The sequence below is a fragment of the Panthera uncia genome, chromosome A2 (genome assembly GCF_023721935.1).
Source record: "Panthera uncia isolate 11264 chromosome A2, Puncia_PCG_1.0, whole genome shotgun sequence".
In the NCBI taxonomy this organism is placed as follows: Eukaryota; Metazoa; Chordata; class Mammalia; order Carnivora; family Felidae; genus Panthera; species Panthera uncia.
The window spans coordinates 51,404,258-51,426,329 of record NC_064816.1 but is presented as its reverse complement, the minus strand read 5'-3'; the positions used below and the strand labels follow the sequence as shown (position 1 = coordinate 51,426,329).

General features: G+C 44.3%; 2 protein-coding genes across 2 annotated transcripts in view; one reads left to right on the top strand and one right to left on the bottom strand.

Moving 5' to 3' along the window:
• The window catches only part of SYN2 (synapsin II), a 204,383-nt gene that overhangs the window by 27,360 nt on the left and 154,951 nt on the right, over window positions 1-22,072 (bottom strand). The window contains exons 4-7 of the mRNA XM_049642737.1: window positions 19,506-19,662; window positions 15,343-15,432; window positions 4,739-4,801; window positions 4,217-4,359 (exon numbers count right to left, since the gene is read on the bottom strand). Coding sequence (XP_049498694.1) covers window positions 4,217-4,359; window positions 4,739-4,801; window positions 15,343-15,432; window positions 19,506-19,662 — 453 coding nt within the window. The remainder of the gene's footprint in view (window positions 1-4,216; window positions 4,360-4,738; window positions 4,802-15,342; window positions 15,433-19,505; window positions 19,663-22,072) is intronic.
• TIMP4 (TIMP metallopeptidase inhibitor 4) lies at window positions 7,447-14,125 on the top strand. The gene is made up of 5 exons (XM_049642755.1): window positions 7,447-7,726; window positions 8,911-9,008; window positions 9,414-9,528; window positions 12,147-12,271; window positions 12,911-14,125. Exons 1-5 carry the CDS (start codon window positions 7,588-7,590, stop codon window positions 13,106-13,108), a joined length of 675 nt encoding a protein of 224 aa, XP_049498712.1. The 5' UTR covers window positions 7,447-7,587; the 3' UTR covers window positions 13,109-14,125.

Sequence of the window (22,072 nt, the reverse complement as noted above, 5' to 3'; positions counted from 1 at the left end):
TTTATTAAAAAGTGAGAGGCTAATATTTCCAAAATTGGAATTATAATAAGCTATTTGCATTCTTATGTATATTATAGAAGATCAGGTCATCCTGAAATCTTTTCTTTCTCTAAATTCAAACGGAGGAAACTTTTAACTTTCCATTCTGGCAAATGGACACAGTCATGTGGAGAAGTCATCTCTTCTCATAACCAATAAGCTTTTAATGCTCTGTAGTCTTTTCAGGGCTATATATTTTTATTAGGAGTGTCTTAACCTTTTCTGAGTTCTGGCAGCCTGGTGAAATCTATGGATTCCTTTCAATGTATAAAAAGGAATCCTTTATGTCTAAAGGAGCTAGAAAAGGAATAGCAAATAAAGCCTAAAAAAAGAGAGAGAGAGAGCAGAAGAAGGGAAATAATAGAGATTAGGGCAGAAATAAATGATACAAAAACAAACAAAAACCAGATCAAATCAATGAAATTAAGAGTTGGTTCTTTGAAAGAATTAATATAATTGATAAACCCCTACCCAGACTTAAAAAGAAAAGAGAAAGCACCCAAATAAATAAAATCATGAATGAAGGAGGGAGAGATCACAACCAACACCACAAAAATACAATTATAAGAGAATATTATGAGAGGCGCCTGGGTGGCTCAATCGGTTAAGTGTCCAACTCTTGATTTTGGCTCAGGGTTCAAGCCCCGCATCAGACTCTGCGCTGAGAGCACGGAGCCTACTTTGGATCCTCTCTCTCCCTCTCTTTCTGCCCCTCCCCTGCTCATGCTCTCTCTCGCTCAAAATAAATAAACTTCAGAAAAAAAAAGTAGAATATTATGAAAAATTATATCCCAACAAACTGGGCAATCTGGAAGAAATGGAAAAATTCCTAGAAACATACAAACTATCAAAACTGAAACAGGAAGAAATAGAAAACTTTAACAGATTCATAATAAAGTTAATCAATTATCAAAAATCTCCTAAGAAACAAAAGTCCAGGGCCAGATGGCTTCCCAGAGGCATTCTACCAGACATTTAAAGAAGAGTTAATACCTAATCTTCTCAAACTATTCCAAAAAATGGAAATGGAAGGAAAACTTCCAAATTCATTCTATGAGGCCAGCATTACCTTGATTTCAAAACCAGACAAAGATCCCACTGAAAAGGAGAACTACAAGCCAATATCCCTGATGAATATGGATGCAACAATTCTCAAGAAGATACTAGCAAATCAAATCCAACAGTATCTTAAAAGAATTATTCACACAACCAAGTAGGATTTATCCCTGGGCTGTAGGGCTGGTTCAATATTCACAAATCAATCAATATGATATGCCACATCAATAAAAGAAAGGATAAGAACCATGTGATCTCTCAATAAATGCAGAAAAAGCACTTGAGAAAATACAGCATCCATTCTTGATTAAAAAAAAAACCCTCAACAAAGTACCTCAACATCATAAAAGCCATATAAGAAAGACCTGCAGCTAATATCATCTCAATAGGGAAAAACTGAGAGCTTTTCCTCTATGGTCAGGAACAAGACAGGGATGTCCACTCTCACCATTATTATTTAACATAATACTGGAAGTCTTAGCCTCAGCAATCAGATAACAAAAAGAAATAATAGGCCTCCAAATTGGCAAGAAAGAAGTCAAACTTTCACTATTTGTAGATGACATGGTACTCTAGGTAGAAAACCTGACACAGTCCATGAAAAACTTGCTAGAACTAATACATGAATTCAGCAAAGTTGCAGAATATAAAGTCAATGTACAGAAACCTGTTGCATTTCTAAACACCAATAATGAAGTAGCAGAAAAAGAAATCAAGGAATTGATCATTGCATCAAAAACAATTATATACCTAGTAATAAACCTAACCAAAGAGGTAAAAGATCTGTACTCTGAAAACTATAGAACACTTACGAAAGAAATTGAAGGTGACAAAAAGAAATGGGAAAAAATTCCATGCTTATGGATTGGAAGAACAAACATTGTTAAAATGTCTATACTGCCCAAAGCAGTCTACACATTTAATGTAATCCCTATCAAAATACCACCAGCATTTTTCACAGAATTAGAACGAACAGTCCTAAAATTTGTATGGAACAACAAAAGACCTCAAATAGCCAAAGCAATCCTGAAAAAGAAAAGCAAAGTTGAAGGCATCATGATTGTGGACTTTAAGCTATATTACAAAGCTGTAGTCATCAAGACAGTAAGTTACTGGCACAAAAACAGACACATAGATCAATGGAACAGAATAGAAAACCCAGAAATGGACCCACAGTTATATGGTTAACTAATCTTCAACAAAGCAGGAAAAAATATCCAATAGAAAAAAGACAGTGTCTTCAACAAAGGGTGTTGGGAAAAATGGATGGCGACATGTAAAAGAATGAAACTGGACCACTTTCTTACATCACACACAAAAATAAATTCAAAATGGATAAAAGATGTAAATCTGAGACAGGAAACCATCAAAATCCCAGAGGAGAACACAGGGAGCAACCTCTTTGACCTTGGCCAGGGCAACTTCTTACTAGACATGTCACCAGAGGCAAGGGAAACAAAAGCAAAAATGAACTTTTGGGACCGCATCAAAATAAAAAGCTTCTGCATGGCAAAGGAAAGAATCAACAACATTAAAAGGCAGGCTGTGGAATGAGAGAAGAAATTTGCAAATGACATATCTAATAAAGGGTTAGTATCCAAAATATATAAAGAACTTAACAAATTCAACATTCAAAAAGCAAATAATCCAATGAAGAAATGGGCAGAAGGCATTAATAGATACTTTTCTAAAGAAGACATCCAGATAGCTAATAGACACATGAAAAGATGCTCAACATCACTCACCATCAGGGAAATACAAATCAAAACCACGATGAGATACCACCTCACACCTGTCAGAATGGCTAAAATGAACAACACAAGGAACAACAAATGTTGGTAAAGATGCAGAGAAAGGGGAAGCCTCTTACATTGTTGGTGGGAATGAAAACTGATGAGGCCATTCTGGAAAAGAGTATGGAAGTTCTTCAAAAAGTTAAAGATAGAACTAACCTATGATCCAGCAACTGAACTTCTAGGTGTTTGCCCAAAGGATACAAAAATACAGATTTGAAGGGATACATGTACCCCAATGTTTATAGCAACATAAGAGCTCAAATGTCCATCGACTGATGAATAGATAAAGAAGATGTGGTATGTACACACGTACACACACACACACACACACACACACACACACACAGGAATATTACTCAGCCATCAAAAAGAATGAAATCTCAGGGTGCCTGGGTAGCTCAGTTGGTTAAGGGTAAGTGTCTGACTTTGGCTCAGGTCATGATCTCACGGTCCATGAGTTCGAGCCCCACATCAGGCTCTGTGCCAATAGCTCAGAGTCTGGAGCCTGCTTCAGATTCTGTGTCTCCCTCTCTCTCTGCTCCTACCCCATTCACACTCTGTCTCTCTCTCAAAATTAAAATAAAAAAAGAAAAGAATGAAATCTTGCCATTTGCAATGACATGGATGGAGCTAGAGTGTATTATACTAAGAAATAAGTCAATTAGAGAAAGACAAATACCATATAATTTCACTCCTGTGTGAAATTTAGGAAACAACATAGATGAATATATGGGAAGGGAAAAAAAAAAGAGAGAGGGAGGCAAACCATAAGACACTCTTAACAAAAAAGAACAAATTGAGGGTTGATGGAGGGAGTTGAGTGGGAGATGGGCTATGTGGGTGATGGGTATTAAGGAGGGCACTTGTTATGATGAGTACTGGGTATTATATGTAAGTGATGAATCACTAAATTCTGCTCCTGAAACCAACATTATACTATATGTTAATGAACTAGAATGCAAACAAAAATCTAGGGGAAAAAACCCCAAAATCTCTGTGATTACCTTTAGTGACAAGGTCACATGTGCTGTTACTACTACTGTAGCCTGTTGTCTTGGTTTATAACTGAGGAGATGCCAAATTTCACTTAGAGGCTAGTGAAAATAAATATTAATTTTATTTCTCATCTTAGTTCATGGGCCCTCCTCTGACATGAAAGGAACTCCGGCTAGGAGTCCCTGGCTTGTATGGCACTCTCTTTCTGTTCTCTGCCTTTTGGGCCAGATGAGGTTAAACTGAGAGTTGACTGCTACCTGGAGCCTCAGATTTTCCACTGGGCTGAGGAGAAATTGAAGAGTATGTGCTGAGACCCCATCCCCACTCACATATAAGCCTTGTAGTTGTTGCCTATCTTCTGGACCCGGATGTCATACTTGGCATCAATGAAAGGCTCTGCTGTGGCATAGGTCTGGGTGAGAGCCACCACACTAGCAATGTCCTGGAAGTCGTAGTGGTTTTCCACTTTGACCTAATGTTGAAGCAAGGCAGAGAGGGAGAAAAGGAGACACACAAATGCAGATACTGAGAATCACAAGAACCCTGAGCTAAACCCATCAAGATGTTGCTCATCCAGATGCAAACCTGGATGCCACATCTCCAGAGGAAGCCCTTCCTCTCTAGCTTCCCCTCCTAGAACTCAGGATCCACACTTGCTACAAAGGGCCCAAGGCCCAAGCCTGTACTCTGTTTGTTGGAAAAGGTCTGTTTGGGTAACACTCATGCCTTCAGAGGGGCCAAATCACCTCCTTGGAAAGAATTCATAGAGAAAGGAGCCAGTCCATAACCAGGCTCTCTGAAAATTACCCTTCTTGGCCTCAACCCCAAAGTGCAGCAAACCCTGGCCTTACCTTGCCCATGCCTGAGTGAGCATGGCCAATCTTCACCACCACAGGGAATGTAGGCAGTGTCAGCTGAAAGCAGAGGAGAAAGGAATAACTGGTCAGAGTGTGCCTCACTCTCTGTGGAATCTTACAAGTATTTTTCTTGGTAATACCCTTGGAAGGGCCCTTTAAAGTACCAGCCCAACCTACTTGGTTGACAAATTAAAAAACTGAGGCCCATAGAGTGACAGTGACTTGCCCCTCTCTGCCACTAAGTACTCTTTACATCTTTAAAATTCATTGCTTCAACCTTCTCTGCATTAGACAAACTCTGGGCAGGACCTGTCCTTAGCCAAAGAGAAGTAAAAATAAATAAATAAATAAATAAATAAATAATCTTTGAAAGGGTGAATTTTGCTGTATGTAAGTTGTATTTTAATAAACCTGAATTTGAAAAGAAATGTACCGGGGCTACTGGGTGGCTCAGTTAGTTAAGCGTCCAACTCCAGCTCAGGCCATGGTCTCATGGTTCGTGAGTTCAACCCCTCATCAGTCTCTCTGCTGTCAGGACAGAGCCCACTTCGGATCATCTGTCCCCCTCTCTCTCTGCCCCTTCCCCAATTGCTCACTCTCTCTCTCAAAACTAAAAAAGTAAACATTAAAAAAAAAAGAAAGAAATGTATCTTTGTGGTTTTTTTAAAAAATTTTTTAATGTCTATTTATTCTTGAGAGAGAGAGAGAGAGCACTAGCAGGAGAGAGGCACAAAGAAAGGGAGACACAGAATCTGAAGCAGGCTCCAGGCTCCAAGCTATCAGCACAGAGCCCAACGTGGGGCTCTGACTCACTAACTGGGAGATCATGACCTGAGCTGACGGCTTAACCCTCTGAGCCACCCAGGTACCCCAAGAACAGTATCTTTGGAATCTTAATGCCCCTTTTGTCATGTACCTTTTAGTACCCTTCCCTCCCCCTTCAAACCTCCAGCTTTCCTATACTGAACCTGGCTTTTCTCCCTCTCTTTCACACTGTCTGCGCTGCTCACCAACACCCCAAACTCACTACCAAACACAGCTTAGTATGCTAAGGTCTCTTTCTGCCCAGTTTGGAGTTCGGAAGAGAGCTGACATAAGAATTCAACATGTTTATCTTTTGAAAGACATCCTTAAACTCTATCTTGAAGTAGCCATATTTTAACAGAGGGACAATAGAAACTTAAAAGGAGAACTACCCTCCAAAGGCAGGATTTCAAGTGGTTACAAAGTGAGGACGGAGGAAGTACCATGTTGGAGGGCTCCCTGCATATATCAGGAGACTTGCATTCTAGTCCTCTTTGCTACTAGCTTTCTGAAAGTCACTTTACCTCACTGAGACTCTGTCTTCACATCTGCCAAATGAAGAGACTGGAGTGGATGCTTTTTGGGGTCCGTCCAATAATAAATACGTCAGGCTCTATCTTGGTCTGGGTGTTATATGAAGAACCAACCTGGTCACCAGATCTCATCTTTCTCAGTCAGACTCAGCTCTCCTTCAATTTACTTCTTTTCAAACATCATTTCCACATCAAAATGAGAAGTCTTCAGAAAAAATTAAAGTTGACTCTGATGAAAAGTCAGATTCCCATGGGAATCCTAAGTGTGACCAGATACTGGGAGTACCGGATCTGAGGATTTCAGGGTTCCTGGATGAGGCCGGTTGAAGCTGGGGCAAAAGGGCCTTGGAAAGATGTAGTTCAAGCCAATTTTATGGAGAAGAAAGTGAGGCGCAGAGAGGCAAAGGCTGCAAAGCTACCTTGTGACACAATCGGAACCCAGCCTCCTACCTTCTAGTCCAGCACTGTGTGGAAACATCCTGCAATAATCTCATGTATCTCTTTCTATTTGGAGACTTGGAGCATTGTGCTCTGTCAAACATAGAGGGCATGGTTCTGGTTGAAGTGACCCCATGTACCTTGCTTCTTTGTTTTCTAAGCTGCTCCACCTTCTATGACAAGACACAGTCTCTCCAGCGAGTAATGACAGAATATAGCAATCAGCGTGGCCTACGGTCTGGAGAGGACTTTGAGGTCCCAGGTTTGCCCTGAGTGTTGGGATACCCTGCGCTTTGAGCCCCCACCAAGAGCACTGTCCTCAGCCATCTGCAGAGTCTGAGGCTCTGGACATGGGAAAAGGTTTCTAAAAGCACTGGCTGCTTTCTCTGACATCTCGCCCCACCCCCCAGCCGACAGAGCCAAGACACACACACACACCCCAACTTTCTCTGTCCTATTCCATTACTGTTTGCTGTTGCTTTGGAGCCTCATAAATAGGGCATTGAAAACACTTCCTGCAGCTGAAAGAAGCCCTGAGTAGCTTGTCTCATTCCCAGTGTGCAGCTCAGCAAGGGGTCCGTCCTCTCTGTCACTGTCTCTTTTGCCTGTTGTAATTCCATCTGCCTCTCTCTGACTCTGCCTGTCTCACTTTCTGTTTGTGCTCTCCTCACCCTTATTCCTTCAGCTTGAATCACAGCCCCTCTGTCTTTCTGCCCTCATGCATTTGTCTTTGTTGAGCTTTCTGTCTTTCTGCCTTGACACCATCCCCTTTCCCAGTGCCTTCCCTCTACTTCTATAAGGCTTAATTGCTTAGGCAGGGAAATAGAGGCTAAGGGCCTCTCTCCTGGCTTCCCTCTTCATCTTACTGAGCCTGCCAGTCAGGAGGGCTGCGGGTCCTGCAGCCGTGGGTGGCCTACAGCCAAAGGAGGGAGGAGCCCATCCGGGCGGGATTGGCCCTAGGTCCACCTCAAAAAGCCTGGGGCAAGGGGCGCGACGCGTTCTGGATGAACCCTGGAGGGCCTGTTTGGTCCGACAGACCCCACAGGCTCAGCAGGGATTTGCGGTGTCATGCCCCGGAGCCCCCGGACCGCGCCGAGCTGGGCGCTGTTGCTGCGGCTGCTGGCACTGCTGCGGCCGCCAGGGATGAGCGAGGCGTGCAGCTGCGCCCCTGCGCACCCCCAGCAGCACGTCTGCCACTCAGCGCTCGGTGAGTCCCCGGAGGCCTGTGAGGTCCACAGCGGGGGGTGGTTGTGTGGGGTTGGTATGGGGCCAAGCTGCAAACCTGTAGTCTGCAGGGAGAGGGAGGAGATCAAATACTGCACCAGTTGCCTCCTATTGGGGCTGATGGGTGGGGCAGGGCCGGTGCCATAGCAACCTTGCAAGTTGCAAGGAAATGAAAGACAGTCTAAGGGACCCCTATAGCGACCCCCTCACCCCTGCCTACTGAAATTATGGAGTGTCGTTGAAGAACAATGACAAGAGATATTCAGTGATTATTCTGAACTACTGGATGCGGGTAAGGGGAGCCAGGAGCCAGGGGATTGGGCTTTCATTATAAACATCCACTGTTTCCAAGCCTATAACTGATGTTGTCTCCATGCCGCCCCCCAAACCCCAAGACACACCTTTTGCCCTTTTTCTCTTTCCTCTGCCTGGAATGCCCTTCCCCCACACCCTTAAATTCCCGGCAAACTCCCATTTATCCTTCAAGTTCTTACTCAGGTATCTCTCCTCTGAAGACTTTTGGACTCCTTGGTGCTACCACAGTATCTCTTACATTTTTGTGTTCCCACCATGCTGTGCTGTTGTTCTTTGTAAGTGTTCTATACTAGACCAAGAGTCCTGCAGGATAGGTGATGCTTAATCATGTTTACAGACCTAGTACCTAGCGTTGGGCCAGGCACAGAGGAAGAACTTTACAGCCAGTTTTTGATTAATGCCCACATGGCAAGAGACAAACTGTGCAGGGTCAGAACATATTTATTAATTCAATAAACATTTACTAATGTCAGCTCTGGGTGGGCTCTGTTGAGGCCTCAGGCTACATAGGTAGAAGACTGCAAACTCAAGGGGCATCTCCTCCCTCCTCTACCCTGGCGCCTACCTCCAACCCACTGCAATCTGGGCTATGGAAAACTAGACTCTCAAAACTAGCAGGTAAACTCTAAAGATTGTAGGACCCAGCAGGCCTGAGGGTTTGGAACTTTCAGTAACTGCAGAGGAATTGTTTTTGGGCCCCCACTCTTACACAAAATGGTCCCCCTCACAACCCAATGAGACCTAAACCCAGAATTCCCTTATAAAATTCTCCAGGGGCCTCAGGTCATTCAGATACCAGGTGGACTGCTCCCACAGGTTGCTGAAGGTCCCCTCTCTTCTCTTTTTATGCAGCCATACGGGCCAAAATCTCCAGTGAGAAGGTAGTTCCTGCCAGTGCAGACCCCACTGACACTCAAAAAATGATCCGGTATGAAATCAAACAGATAAAGGTACATGGGGACAGGACAGGGCATTAACCTCCTTGGGCTGCTGGGAGGAGTGGGGTCTGTCTACTGGGAGTTGGGCTGGTAGGTCAGGCGACTGGCTCATTGATCCTGGGGTATTGATGCTGGAGTGGAAGTGGTTGATGTGTTGGGAGCAGGTCCCACAGACCCTCAGTGTCCATCTAGTCCTACAGCTGTCTATCCTGGAGGTATTCTCACTGGAATAAACCAAGGTTTAGATTTTTCTTAAGAGAGAAGCTGGGCTACCAAATTCTGAACTAGACTTTTGCCTAATGTTTTTAGATTGAGAAATGAGAGGTTTTTCCTGTTAAGATATAAAGTATACTCCCTGACCCAATACTGCTTTTTTTTTTTTTTTTTTTTTTTTTTTTTTTGGTAATTGCCTTTCAGATGTTTAAAGGGTTTGAGAAAGTCAAGGATGTTCAGTATATCTATACACCTTTTGATTCCTCTCTCTGTGGTGTAAAACTAGAAGCTAACAGCCAGAAGCAATATCTCTTGACTGGTAAGTTAAAGACCAACAAGCAACCCTAACAGTCTCTGTCCTAAGGAAGACAGCCAAGGAAGAGTCAGGGCTGTCCTTGGGCAGCAAGCTGAGCCAGGTGGCCTCTTCTTGGGCATAAAACAGAGTTGTGTTACTAAGAGGCAGCCTCGGAGTTGGGAGGAGCCGTGTTAACCTTCCTTTCAATGCAAGAGTCTTCACTACACTGATCTTGGCTACTGCTTCACTATTTTAAGGACAGACTGCTCTCCCAGCCTAGGGCAGCTGGTTCTATTTTTAAGCAGTTTTAATTGGTATAAGGTTTTTGACACCTTGAGCCAAAAATCTGCCTCTTTGAAACTGCCCTTTGTGGGTTCAGCTATGCCCTCTGCTCTATGATGATCCTTTAGAGGCCGGAGGACCATGGATACAAATACTCTAGCTCCAGGCTTGCTGGCTGTGGTTCCAAGACCCCTTCCTATCCTGGACACCTTCTCAAATGGGATATAGCCTGTCCCTCCCCTAGCACAGGACCGTAAACTGGACACTGCACTACAGGTGATGTCTTGGTTTCACAGAGTAAACGAGGATTGTGCCTGTGCAACCTCACCCCCCAACACACATATGACAGTTATTACAGTAACTTTATATAGCCACATTGGGTCATGCTCTTGGCTCAAAATGTGCCTCTGTGGCTAACTCACATCACAGGCCATATTCTAGGGGTACAGTAAATCACAGGTCTTAACAGGAGCCTTGAATCTAACATGGTTATGAACTCTATGAACTCGGGCCCAGGCAGGTCTCCATATCCAATTGGTTGGGACATAACAGTCAAGGTACCACTCAAGAATATGACTCCATAAGTGAATGAATGCAATATTAAATTATGCTGTGAGTTCAAGGAAAATAGGTATTTGTGTGGTTGCAAACAATTAGGGAAGCTAATTGTTGGTGGGACCTAACTTTCCCCTAAAGGATGAAAAATATTTGAAAAGAAGGCAAGGAAAAGAAAAACACAGCAGTTGGGGAGAACAGGAGGACTTTACATTATCTGTCCATCCATTCAGCAATAATGACCACCTACTCGCTGCCAGGCCTTGGGCAGGAGGGTCAAGACTCAGTGATAGGTCACAGTCCCCAAAGAGTTCACAGTCCAGGCTTGGCTCTTGAGAAGTCATAGCCTCTGGAGGCCACACTGGTAGGGGCTCCCCAGATCTAAGGATGTGGAATTGTGTTAATCTGGGGACCTCTGGATGGGAGAGACAGAGGCAAGGCATGCCACTGAGCCCTTTAGGTCCCAGGACTAGCAGATGAGGCCACCTCATTTCTTCCGTGTGCCCTGCCTCTGCCAGGCACTGTGGTGCATCAAGGGGAGGAGACGTGCCCTCTTCTCTCAAAAATGTCAGGTCTAACTGAGAGTGGGGATAAAAAAACCCACAAGTCTGCTGAAGAATCATCAGTGGTACCTAAGCTCTTCAGGAGAAAGCACAAGCTCTTTTGCCTAATGTTGAAAGCCCTTATGATCAGAACACGCCCACCTCTCCAGCTTTGTCTCCTGCCGTGTGTGAGTGACAGTTCCCAGACCCTCATTTCCCCCCAGAGCTGAACTAAACTACTTGCAGTTGCAGAAGGTGTTCTTCTGGGCTGCACCCTGCCACCCTGCACAGTGTAGTCCCAATGTCCAGAAGTCCTTTCCCTTATGTGTCTTGCAAGTGAACTTCTATCCATCCCTTCAAGGCCCCACAGAAGCATCATCTCCTCTGAGACACCTTCCTTGTCCCCATCTCCTTCCACAGACAGAGATAATTATGCTTTGTTTCATTCTTGTACTGTATCTTGTATATAATCACACAGCAGTGTAATTTTTACCTACTTATCTGTCTGCCCTACTGCTTATTAAGCTCCTTGGGGGCAGAGATTCTGTCATATTTATTTCTGTATTTCTAGTACCACGTCATAGTAGTTGCTCAGTGAGTAAATGAATGACTGAAGTTCTAAGAGAGGTGTGAGCGAGCGTGGCCAGAGATGGCTGGGAGGATGAGGTGGTACTGAAAACAGTCTTTGGAAGATAGGAAAAAGTTTGATAAGTAAAGAGGGGGAATTTTCCTATGGGGAAGGAGAAAGACTCACCAAGAAAAGTTTCAACAGGGCAGGAGATTAGGTTGTGTAGTTATAGGAAGGGTTGGAAAGAGGAAGGGACCTATTATTTATGGAACCTTCTGTGGACCCAAGCTGTGCTGGGAACTTTACAGATATTCTCTCATTTAATCTTGACAACAAATTTATTACTTTCATGTTCCAGCTGAGAAGTTATATGACTTTCTTAAGGTCATAGCTCTAAATGAGAGAAAAGAAGGGGGTTACATCAAGAGTCTGACCTTAAAGCCCATGTTTTTCTCTCTGTACCATGCTAAGGAAAAAGTCTTCATCCCACAACTCTCTCTCATACAAACATAGTCTGCTAATATCTTCGATGTAAAAATTATAGAGTTTTTTTTGGTTCTTTCATTGAGTCCCAAGTCAACACTGCCATCAAAAAGCCATTGAAGAGTCTGCAATGACAGTATCTTTGAGGACCTGGGCTCCTGGTCTCCATGAATAGATTCCTCATGCTAGGTTTTCCTCCATTCCCCTTGAAGGTCAGATCCTCAGTGATGGAAAAGTCTTCATCCATCTGTGTAACTACATCGAACCTTGGGAGAACCTGTCCTTTTTTCAGAGAGAAAGTCTGAATCACCACTACCATCTGAACTGTGGCTGCCAAGTAAGGGAATGTCCATTTCCAAGGTCTTTCGGGGACGGGGAGTGGTCTGAGCCTTGCAGTCTCACTCTTCATGTATTCCTTCCTTTGTGTATGCATTTATTCACTTACCATACTATATTTGAAATCTGCCATGGATCAGTCACTGTATGAAGTTGGGGATGGGAAAGCAAGATGGTCCATAGTCCATGATCTCAAAGTACTTACATTTTGGCTAGGAAGGTAGCCATCATATAAAGTTTGAGATAATATAGCTATCATTTAATGAAAGTCTACTTTTGCCAGGCCTTATAATAGTCTATTTATTTAAAATGTTCAATTTAGTCTTTATAACAAATTTATGAAGAATTAAGATTTCCATTTTAAGGTGAAGAAATTAATGCTTTAAGAAGTGAAGTGATTTGCTCAAGGTCAGTGGTAAAGACTGTTAGGCCTGTCTGACTCCAGAAACATCATTAGACAGGCAATGCTATATATTAGGAGCATAAGGGATGGGGAGCTCAGGAGGAAGTCTGGGGACTAGGAAACGCTTTGTAAGTCAGGGGCATTTAAGCTGGGTTGTACAGATAATGTAGGAGTCTGAAAGGCAATAATGGAAAAAGGACGCTCTACTCACATTGATGTTATGTGGTATGACCCTAGATTACCACCTGCTATACAGTGCCCTGTACCATCTCCGCCCCCAATGAGTGCCTCTGGACAGACTGGCTGTTGGAACGGAAGCTCTATGGGTACCAGGCCCAGCATTATATCTGCATGAAGCATGTCGATGGCACCTGCAGCTGGTACCAGGGCCGCCTGCCCCTCAGGAAGGAGTTTGTTGACATCATCCAGCCCTAGTATGGGCCAATGACCACCACTTTCCTTCAAGAGTCCTGAAGCCTAAGCCAGTTCTCCTTCCCTGTGGAGCTCTGGCCGTCACCACCTGTTTCATCACTGCCAGCCAATGGGAAGTACCAAGTAGATGATCTGGCTAGTGTTAGGGCAGGGATGGGGCTTGTTACAACTTGTATCCAAATACCATCCCAGAACCTGTCAAAGGCCAGGAAAAGTCACTTGACTTTTCTAGCCTGCCTTTAGCCCATCTCCCCTGCTTCCCAAACCCTTTCAGTCTAGCTAAGCCCTGCTACTGAAGTTTTGATTCTGGCTTAGTTTATTTTCTATAGCCAGAACTATTCACTTTTCTCCCTGGGAGAATGTGTTTTCTCTTACTGTAACTGATCTGATAAGGGAGAAATGGTGATTATTATACATATGAGATGATGTGGCCTTGTGATGTACAATACCAGAAGGTGGGCTGACAGAATCAGAAACAAGCTGATTTGGAGGAGTGAAAAGAACAATACACTATGGCTGTATGTCCTCTACTCATGTCCCACTCATCCTAATCCTCTCATATACTTTCATCTGTTTGGGGGAGAGACTTGAGGGGTACAGAGTCATTCAGGGGGAGACCTGCAGTGGCCTAACCTTCCCCCACATGCTGTAATTCCCCTCTACGTCATTCCTGGCAGAAGATCTGGCCCAGTTAGCATACCTCTGTGGACAAGAATAGACTTAGGTATTACCTCTCCAGGTTAATTATCCTTAATGCCTTCAACTGATGTGCATAAAGCTTCTCCTGTTTCTTTTAGAAAGTCCTTCTCTACTCAATTACTAATGTTTTCATTCCTAATTCAGAATTTTTTTAAGCCAAAAAAAAAAAAAAGCCTTTCTCTTGTAGAGATGAAATTCCCCTTTAGCTCTTAATACCTCAGAGAGATCTTAGGAGGTCCTCTCTTGAGGGAAAATTTCAGGATAGAGGACAGGAGAGAAATAACACAAGGGCCCTTGGGGGAAAAAGATGGTAGATGGGGAACATACTTTGCAACTCTTAGAACTGTTTTCAGTGGTCAGCCCTGCTAGGCGTTATGGCAGGAAAAAGCCAGCTTTGTTCCCTATCTGCTCCTCAGCTCAGTCCCCTCACCACTGTGTATTAGAGTCCCTGAGAACTCCAAGGCACAGACCCCTTAGGGTTCCTTAGACTGTGCAAGGCTTCCTGGCTTGCCCTGAAAGGGAAAGCCCTTATGCTCATCTCAAGAATTTATTAAGGATGAGGGCTTAAAGTTCCAGAGCCTTGCCCTGGCAAAAATGAAGGCGGTAGTTCTTTTCAAGGCTCAAGGATGCTATTCATCTTTTATGTGTGGTTTGGCCCATGCACAATATGCCAGATAATTCACAGAAATGGTTCAAATGGAGATCCCTTTTGGAGTAGGGAGTGGGAGGGGAAATAAACATGATCTCTGTCCCAGAGTACAATATTGGAATGCTATGGCAGTAAGTCTTCATTGGTAGGTTAAGCAGGATCACCAACAGACCATGCAACCCTGGGGCAGAGGATGTGGGGACAGAGAGAAAGAAGGGAGTTAAACTGGAGCTAGAAGTTGTCATGAAGGACAAACATTAGCAATAGCCTCTGTCCCAGCCAACCAAACCATCTCTCTGCTCCTTCTGATATCCTAGTATGGCCTCAGAGAAGGCATAGTGTTAATCCAGTCTGACTGTAATCTTGAGGAAGCCAAGGGAAGGGCCTGGTGAAAAATAATAGGAACAATACCTTACATCTGAGGAGTGCTTCACACTTTTCCAGAAGGCTATTACTTAAAGAATTTCATTCACATTTTGTAAGTACTATATTAGATATCCTGGTCAGGAATAATATGTGCATTTAACATTCCGAGTGGGAAACTGACATACAGGGAATCTAACTAATCCAGTGACCTGTGGCAGGGCCAGAGCTAGAACCCAAAACAGTGGGATCTTCTGATTGCTGATCCATAGGTTTGTTACTTTCTCAGCTTGATAAAATGCCCTTGTTTCTGCTCTTCACTATTCGGTCTCCAATAACCCCTTGGAGACAAGGGGTTATCAGCTAAAATTCAGCTGCTCTAGCCCCACAAAGCAGGTCCACAGTTCAACCCCAACAGAGTGTCTTTCGAAAATGCCGAGGCCCTTTTTTGAGCCCCATAATCACCATGAGGCTAAGCTCAGAATGTAAACAGCAGAGGGACTAGAGTCCCCACTCAATCACCTACCATCTCTTTATGGTTGGGGTAGTATGTCTGCTCAATGAGTGGGAACTTTTCTCCTCCCAATGTCTTGTAGATGGCGACCAGCTGGGCAAACTGCAAAAGAGAAGCAAATGTTTCAGATTATCTAGACAACTGGAATAGACAAACATCAATCTATATAACAAACATTTATTGAGTATTTGCTCTGTTGGGGGCTTTGTGCAAAACACTCTGAGGATATAAAAGAGGTGCACAGTTCTTATTTTTAGGGAACATATGCATTAGTTGGGGAAGGGAGAGAGAATGAAGTAACATTCATTACTGAATGAATTTTATAATTATACAATTTTAATAATATTCAGTCCTCATACCAAATTGATGAACTAGGTATTTTATCCTCTTCATTTTACGTATGAGGCTCAGAGAAAGTAGAAAAGTTGCCTAAAGTCACAGAGCTGCAAAGAGATGAAGCTGGGATTGAAATTTGGGTCTCTAACTCTAAACACTCCAGAGATGGCAAGTGATAAAGCTGGATAGGTAACATGGGGCCAAGTCTTGAAAGTTCAAATGCTAGGAAAGGAATGGTAGCTTTTTTCTGCAGGCAGTATGGAGTCATAAGAATTTAAGCAGCAGGTTATGAATAAAGCTGCTCTTTAGGAAGATTTTGATGCTCATGGTATGCAGGATAGACAGACCCAGTCTCTCCAGGACTTCCTATTCATCTAAGAACTCAACTCACTGGACCCTTTACCTATGAGAAACCAGAATAACTCTATGAAGAAGAGGTGAGATACACATACTTACAATGTGAGGGTTGAAAAGCCTTTGGCAAACATCTAGCACCTCCTGGAACACCTTGCTCCCACAGTTTATAAGGAAGAAACTGAAGCCCAGTGAGGTCACTTGCCCAAAGTCACATAATACTTAAGCTGGATTCATAACCAAGGCTCCTTTATTCCTAATATATAACTCTTCCTACTCTTTCACGTAGCTACCTTTTAGACTCTGCAAAGACCATGCTCTTCCCACAGGAAACACACAGGACTTTTCTGCTCCATCCATTCATACACCCTACCCACACACCTATCCCCAGTGCACTGGCAGTAGGGGTAATGAGGGAATGAGGGGAGGAGTAAAAGCTCAGAACAGGGTTTTTAGAAAACTGGAGTCTTCTGGTTCTTGTTCTGCCTTGAACTTGCTGGGTGCCCTTGAACAAATAATTTCTCCTTTCCAGGCCTCATTTTCTTCATATATAAAATGAAAGGAATGAATTTGATCAGTTCTTCAAACTTTTTACCATAAAGGAATATCATTTTATTATATTTCCTCCCAAACTCCATCATCAAACTGCAGTTTAAGTGATCATATGTTGTGGTCCTTTTGTTGGCAAAGACAGAATTTTCCTATTATTTTTGAAATGCTGGAAAATGTTGGAATTTCTGGGTCATTCCCCTTTGTGACACGGCTAGTGACTCTGGATCTTGAAGTCCTCCAGGACTGAAACTATGAGTCAGGGACTCTCAGGCCCCCAAGATTTTATTATTGAAAGACACTTTACAGAGTCTCTGGACCAGACATCTCATTTTACACATGAAGAGACTGAGGCTAGAGAAGCAAAGGAAAGCATAGGCCCCCAGATGATACCTGGAGTTGGGACAGCACCCAGGTAGGTCTCTTCCTGCCCACTGCATACTCCACTGTATACCCTGCTGTCCTTGCCACTCTTTGGTTTGTCGACTTGCTTTGACTGTCAAGACCAACCCCTCAGACTTTTCCTGCCTTCTCTGATTCTCTCCATCACCCCATCTGACCTTTAAGTCCTGTCTACCCACCTTGGCCAGGCTGGACTCCTGTTCTGCCTCTGGATACCTTCCTGAGCTCCCAACGCTCTCCAGCATCGCCAGCAAACTGATGCCAGCTCTGCCTAACAACCTCTGTCCTGCTGCAGCCCACGCATTGGCATGGCACCAAGGCATGTGGGGTTTTATCTTTCCAGCATGTGGGAGAGTTACACAGACACCACAGCGATGCCAGGAAGGCCCACGGCGGAATCCCAGAGTCCTGGAACAGCAAGACTAAAATGGCAGCCAGTTCCCAGGCACTAGTTAGATCCCTGGGAGCTCACCCCACCCTCCTCCACTTTATCTCTGGCAGCCCCTGTCTGCTCAAGGTACTGGGTTTGGCATCTAACCCCTGCCTCCTTGGAAACTTAGATGAAGTCACAAGCACACAGTTACAAATTAAACAAATGTAATATCTGATAAGGGTTATTTCCTCTATGCATAGACAATGGATTTAGGTGCTGGGGGTGATGTTGGCAATGAATAGGAAGATAATGTTCATTTTACCACTTCTTCAGAGAATTGGGAAAGATTTTTTGGAAGAAATGAGATTTCAAGATAAGTCTGAATTTAGTAAGTTATCCTTAGCACTTCTGGAAATAAATGCTTTAATTCAACTCTCGTGCTTCTGTCTCTAAAAAACTTAGAGTGATAGGATTTTTAGATAAAATTGCAGCAATATGGGATGGTGGCATTCTGGCTTCTTCTGGAATGCTACCTTCATTGATAGGGCTACTTCTGTTTCCAAAATCCCAGTGTGCCTGCCTTGACCAAGCAGGTCTCTTGACCATAGCAGATATGGTCAGAGACATGGTGATGCAAGGTAGAGCCTTGACAATCCAACTGAAGCCTCACACTGAAAGCAGCCTGAGTTCCCAACGCAATAAAGAAATACAGAAAATATGAACCAAAGTCATCATTTCAGAGGGACCTTCCCTTCACAGTCACCAAATTTGTTCACTCCCATTAACAGGCAGAGAACAATATATAAAATGCCATTAGTGTGGCAGCTGCCTAATGAAAATGAAGGGAGAACTTGGTGTCTGGCCAGGGAGCCTTGCAGTTCTCATGTGATGCCAAAGGCAATGTGCTGGGATTATGAATGGGTGAGAATGTGAACCCTCACCAGATCCCAGATCCCAGGAGGGGCAAAGCCCTAGGCACAGGCTCCCTGATCCTCCCACCCTGCCCTCTGGCATAGTTTTGGAACATAAAGCAGAGGACTAGTTTCTTTAAGGGATCCCAAATACTAGGGGACAGTAACAACCAGGCTGACAAACTGGTGACAGTCACTGCTATTATTCCTACTTTACAGACAAAGAAACCAGGCACAGAGAGGTTTAGTTAGAAGAAAAAAACTAATAATAGCAAAATCACCCTGTGTGGCCAGGAGGGAGCCAAATTCTAACAGGTATTGGAAAGGTAGGGAAGGAAAGGATTAGGGCTTATTTGCAGTAGGGAAGGTTGTGTGACTGAGGAGAAAAGGGAGGTCCCCAGAGAAGAAACTTGAAGGCCTCAAATATGATCTTCTGTGATTAGCAACATATTCAAATCATATAATTCTTTTAGCCTGCTTCTGCAAAACTCTGGGATTCTTAGGTATCTCAGTCCAAAGAGAAAGGCTGAATGACTGGTGACCAGGAACCCAACCTGCCCTCCTCAACCACAGCAACTCCCGGATCTTCTGACTCCTCATTCATTGGTCTTTCTCTTACATTGTCAGGTCTCCTGGGTTTGTAAGAGAACAGGAAATATTGTGAATTCAGGTGTGAGGAAGAGATCAAGAGCAGAGGTGATGGCTCCACCTGGTTAAAAAACACCCCCTCCAGCTCCCTGGGTGGTGGAGAGGCTTGGGGTCGGAGAACTTCACAGTGTGTGCAGCTTGCACCCTTGGAAAGTCAGTGTGTGATAGCTGAAATGATTTTTGAAAAACAAGAGGAAGAGGATGTGATTAGGGGCAGGTGTTTCCTTCTAAGAGGGCAGGCTGGAGCAGCAGTTATAGGAGCTGGGTCCCCACAGCCTCAGGCCTTTCTAATAGCCCTTCAGAGCCAAGAAACAGGTATTTTTATTGTTGCATCTTATGGCTGAGGGCACAGCCTACCGACTCGTAAAGATTTCTTTATAGAAGCTTTGTGTGGCTTTGTTGTGAGACCAAAGGTCCACTCTGCAGCAAAGGCAGCCCAGCCCATGATGATAATGTTTTATTGTGAGAGCCTACCCTACCCCTTGTCCCATTTGAAGCTCCTCCCATATCCTCACAGCTTTGCCTAATGCTCCTTGATTATCAGTGGTCCCCCCTGGGGGACTGGGAGCTACAGGATCTGGGGAGAAGGGGATCTCACTCACCACCCATGGCTTGTCACAGAAGTTGTAAATGGATTCCAGTGAGTTGATGCTGGGGAGGCCTGCATACTGCATGCCAATAATCAGGTGGCGGAAGTCCTCATTCTCTGCCATGCCAAATGCATGCTGCCGGATAAGCACAAAGTCTGGCCGGAAGGACCTGGTAAAAATGTAGAGGCAAGTTTCCCATCAACCAGCATCTCAGGTCACACATCATCTCGTCTCCTATTTCCAAAGCCCTAGATAGAAAAGGGATATTCAGGGCCACCTGCTGTAAGCCCCTCATTTTATTATTATTATTCTTTCATGGACTAGGAAGTGAGGTATTATGGTACTTCTCAGAGGAAATTTAAGGAACAGATGTATGAAGTTCCCTTATTCCTCTGGATTAAGCATTGTCTTTTTCTAAGGTACAAATTCCTCAGGAGGGAAGAAGTACTTTCAGACCCATACACCTTAAATGAACAAGAATATGGGGAAATGTGAGAGCAGAAGTTCCTTGTGGCTTCAGAGTTCGTGCTCCAAGAGGATCCCAGAAGACTCTAAGGACAACATATGTGGCTGACTTCACAACCCTGCCACGGAGATCCCTGATCTAGTGCCCTCTTCCAACTGCTTAAAGCTGATCAGGCCCCCAGGAGAGTAAGGGTTCAGGCTGACTGAGAACAGATGCCAAGCTTCCCGATGTTATCCTTCCAAAGCGTATGCTAGAGAGGGGTGCAAACATTTCTAGAAGAACTGAGGTTGAGCAATGGCTACAGGAAGCACTGGGAGTACAGAATGTTCCCATGCATGGGAAGGCTTCCTGTGTTTCCCCTCTAGCCAGCAAAGCTCCTTGCCTCAGCTGCTCCATCTTCATGCCCTGACTCCAGAGGAACCCCATCTTTCCAGAGAGTCATTTCTGTGGCAGCATCCACCCTCAAGGCTCTAGAGCTTGCCAGTTTCATACCGTATGCAGTGACCTACCTGGTTCTCTGCCCAGGCCACCCATCCAACCCCGATCTGCAGCTCCAGTACCACCTGGCCTCAAAGACCAGTCTTTTTAATGTGGGGTTGGAAGAAGCCCTCCTCAGTCACGCAAGGGACTTAGCATCAAGTCAGTATGGCATGTGCTAGAGCTGTTCTGACTTTCTTGTGCCCAAGTTCTGGGAAACTGGCTCCAGTCTATACGCCTGAGATCAAAACTTACATATCAGTTATAGGAACTGAGCTGCAGACTTCCTACACAGGCCAGCTCTCAAGTTCCTACACTCGTACCTGGAAGGGCCTGCCTTATTCTTGCCAGATTCCTCCTGACACCCACTATGGACTTTTCTGTCACCACCTGCTTCTGTGCATGCATCCCTATGACTCATTCTACCTGCAGCTGGAGGAGCCCATCGTTTTCTTGAGCTCACTCCCTACCTGAACGGACATCTCTTTTACTGTCCTCCTCAGTCTCCAGGATGGAGGAGTTTACATTTCCCTGTTGTTAAGTTCCTGACACCTGAGTTTTGCCTTCCTTGTCACTGAGCCAGTTCCTGTTGGACACTGGAGACCTCAGTGTCAGGATGCTGCAGACGGAGGTAGGGAAGAGGATAAAGTGAAGATTCTTCCTGGAGCAAGATTCTGAAGTCTAAAAACCTGATGCCATGCTGGACCCCTCGGAAGAATGACACTGTGGGAACCATTTTTCCCAATCTGGAATTCTCATTACCTCCCCTAACAGAATTGTTGTAATAGATTTGGTCACATCTATAAGTGATATGATCCAACACACCACCTGGCATGTGAGTGTCCTGTTAACTGCAAATTTTCTTCCATCCACAATGTCCCTTCCAACCTAGACCTTCCTATCAGACTTATGAATTCCCAGGACTAAGGAATATAGAAAGAATACAGGGATGGGGGTTGAAAGAATACAGGGCTAGGGGTTAAGAGAATAGGGGCGCCTGGGTGGGTCAGTCGGTTGAGCGTCCGACTTCGGCTCAGGTCACGATCTCGCGGTTCGTGAGTTCAAGCCCCGCGTCAGGCTCTGGGCTGATGGCTCAGAGCCTGGAGCCTGCTTCCGATTCTGTGTCTCCCTCTCTCTCTGCCCCTCCCCCATTCATGCTCTGTCTCTCTCTGTCTCAAAAATAAACATTAAAAAAAAAAATTAAAAAAAAAAAAGAGAATAGAGAAACACAAGGTTCTGCCAGCAACTCACTGAGTAAATTGAAGAAAATCAATGCAAAATAGAAGGCTGAACTAGATCAGAGGTTTTCAAACCTTTTTTTTAAGCGAAGGAATCCTATTTTCCAGGGAAAATATAAAAGCACAAAATCACACTGGTGGAAGGGGTGCTGGGGTCTAGAACTCCCCTAATAGGACTCTAGTTATGTCTAAATGAGTCCTGAGTCCTTTCTCTACCAATGGACTAAGAGCTCTGCCTTAGTTTTCTCCACCTTCCTCTACTACTTGTACATAGCACACATCATTAACTTCTGCACAATATACACAGCACTGCCTTCTCAATCCAACACTTGACTTTGAAACCACCTCTGCAAACCAGAGACAATAACTCCGAAGACAGTGACAGTGACCCTGGGGAC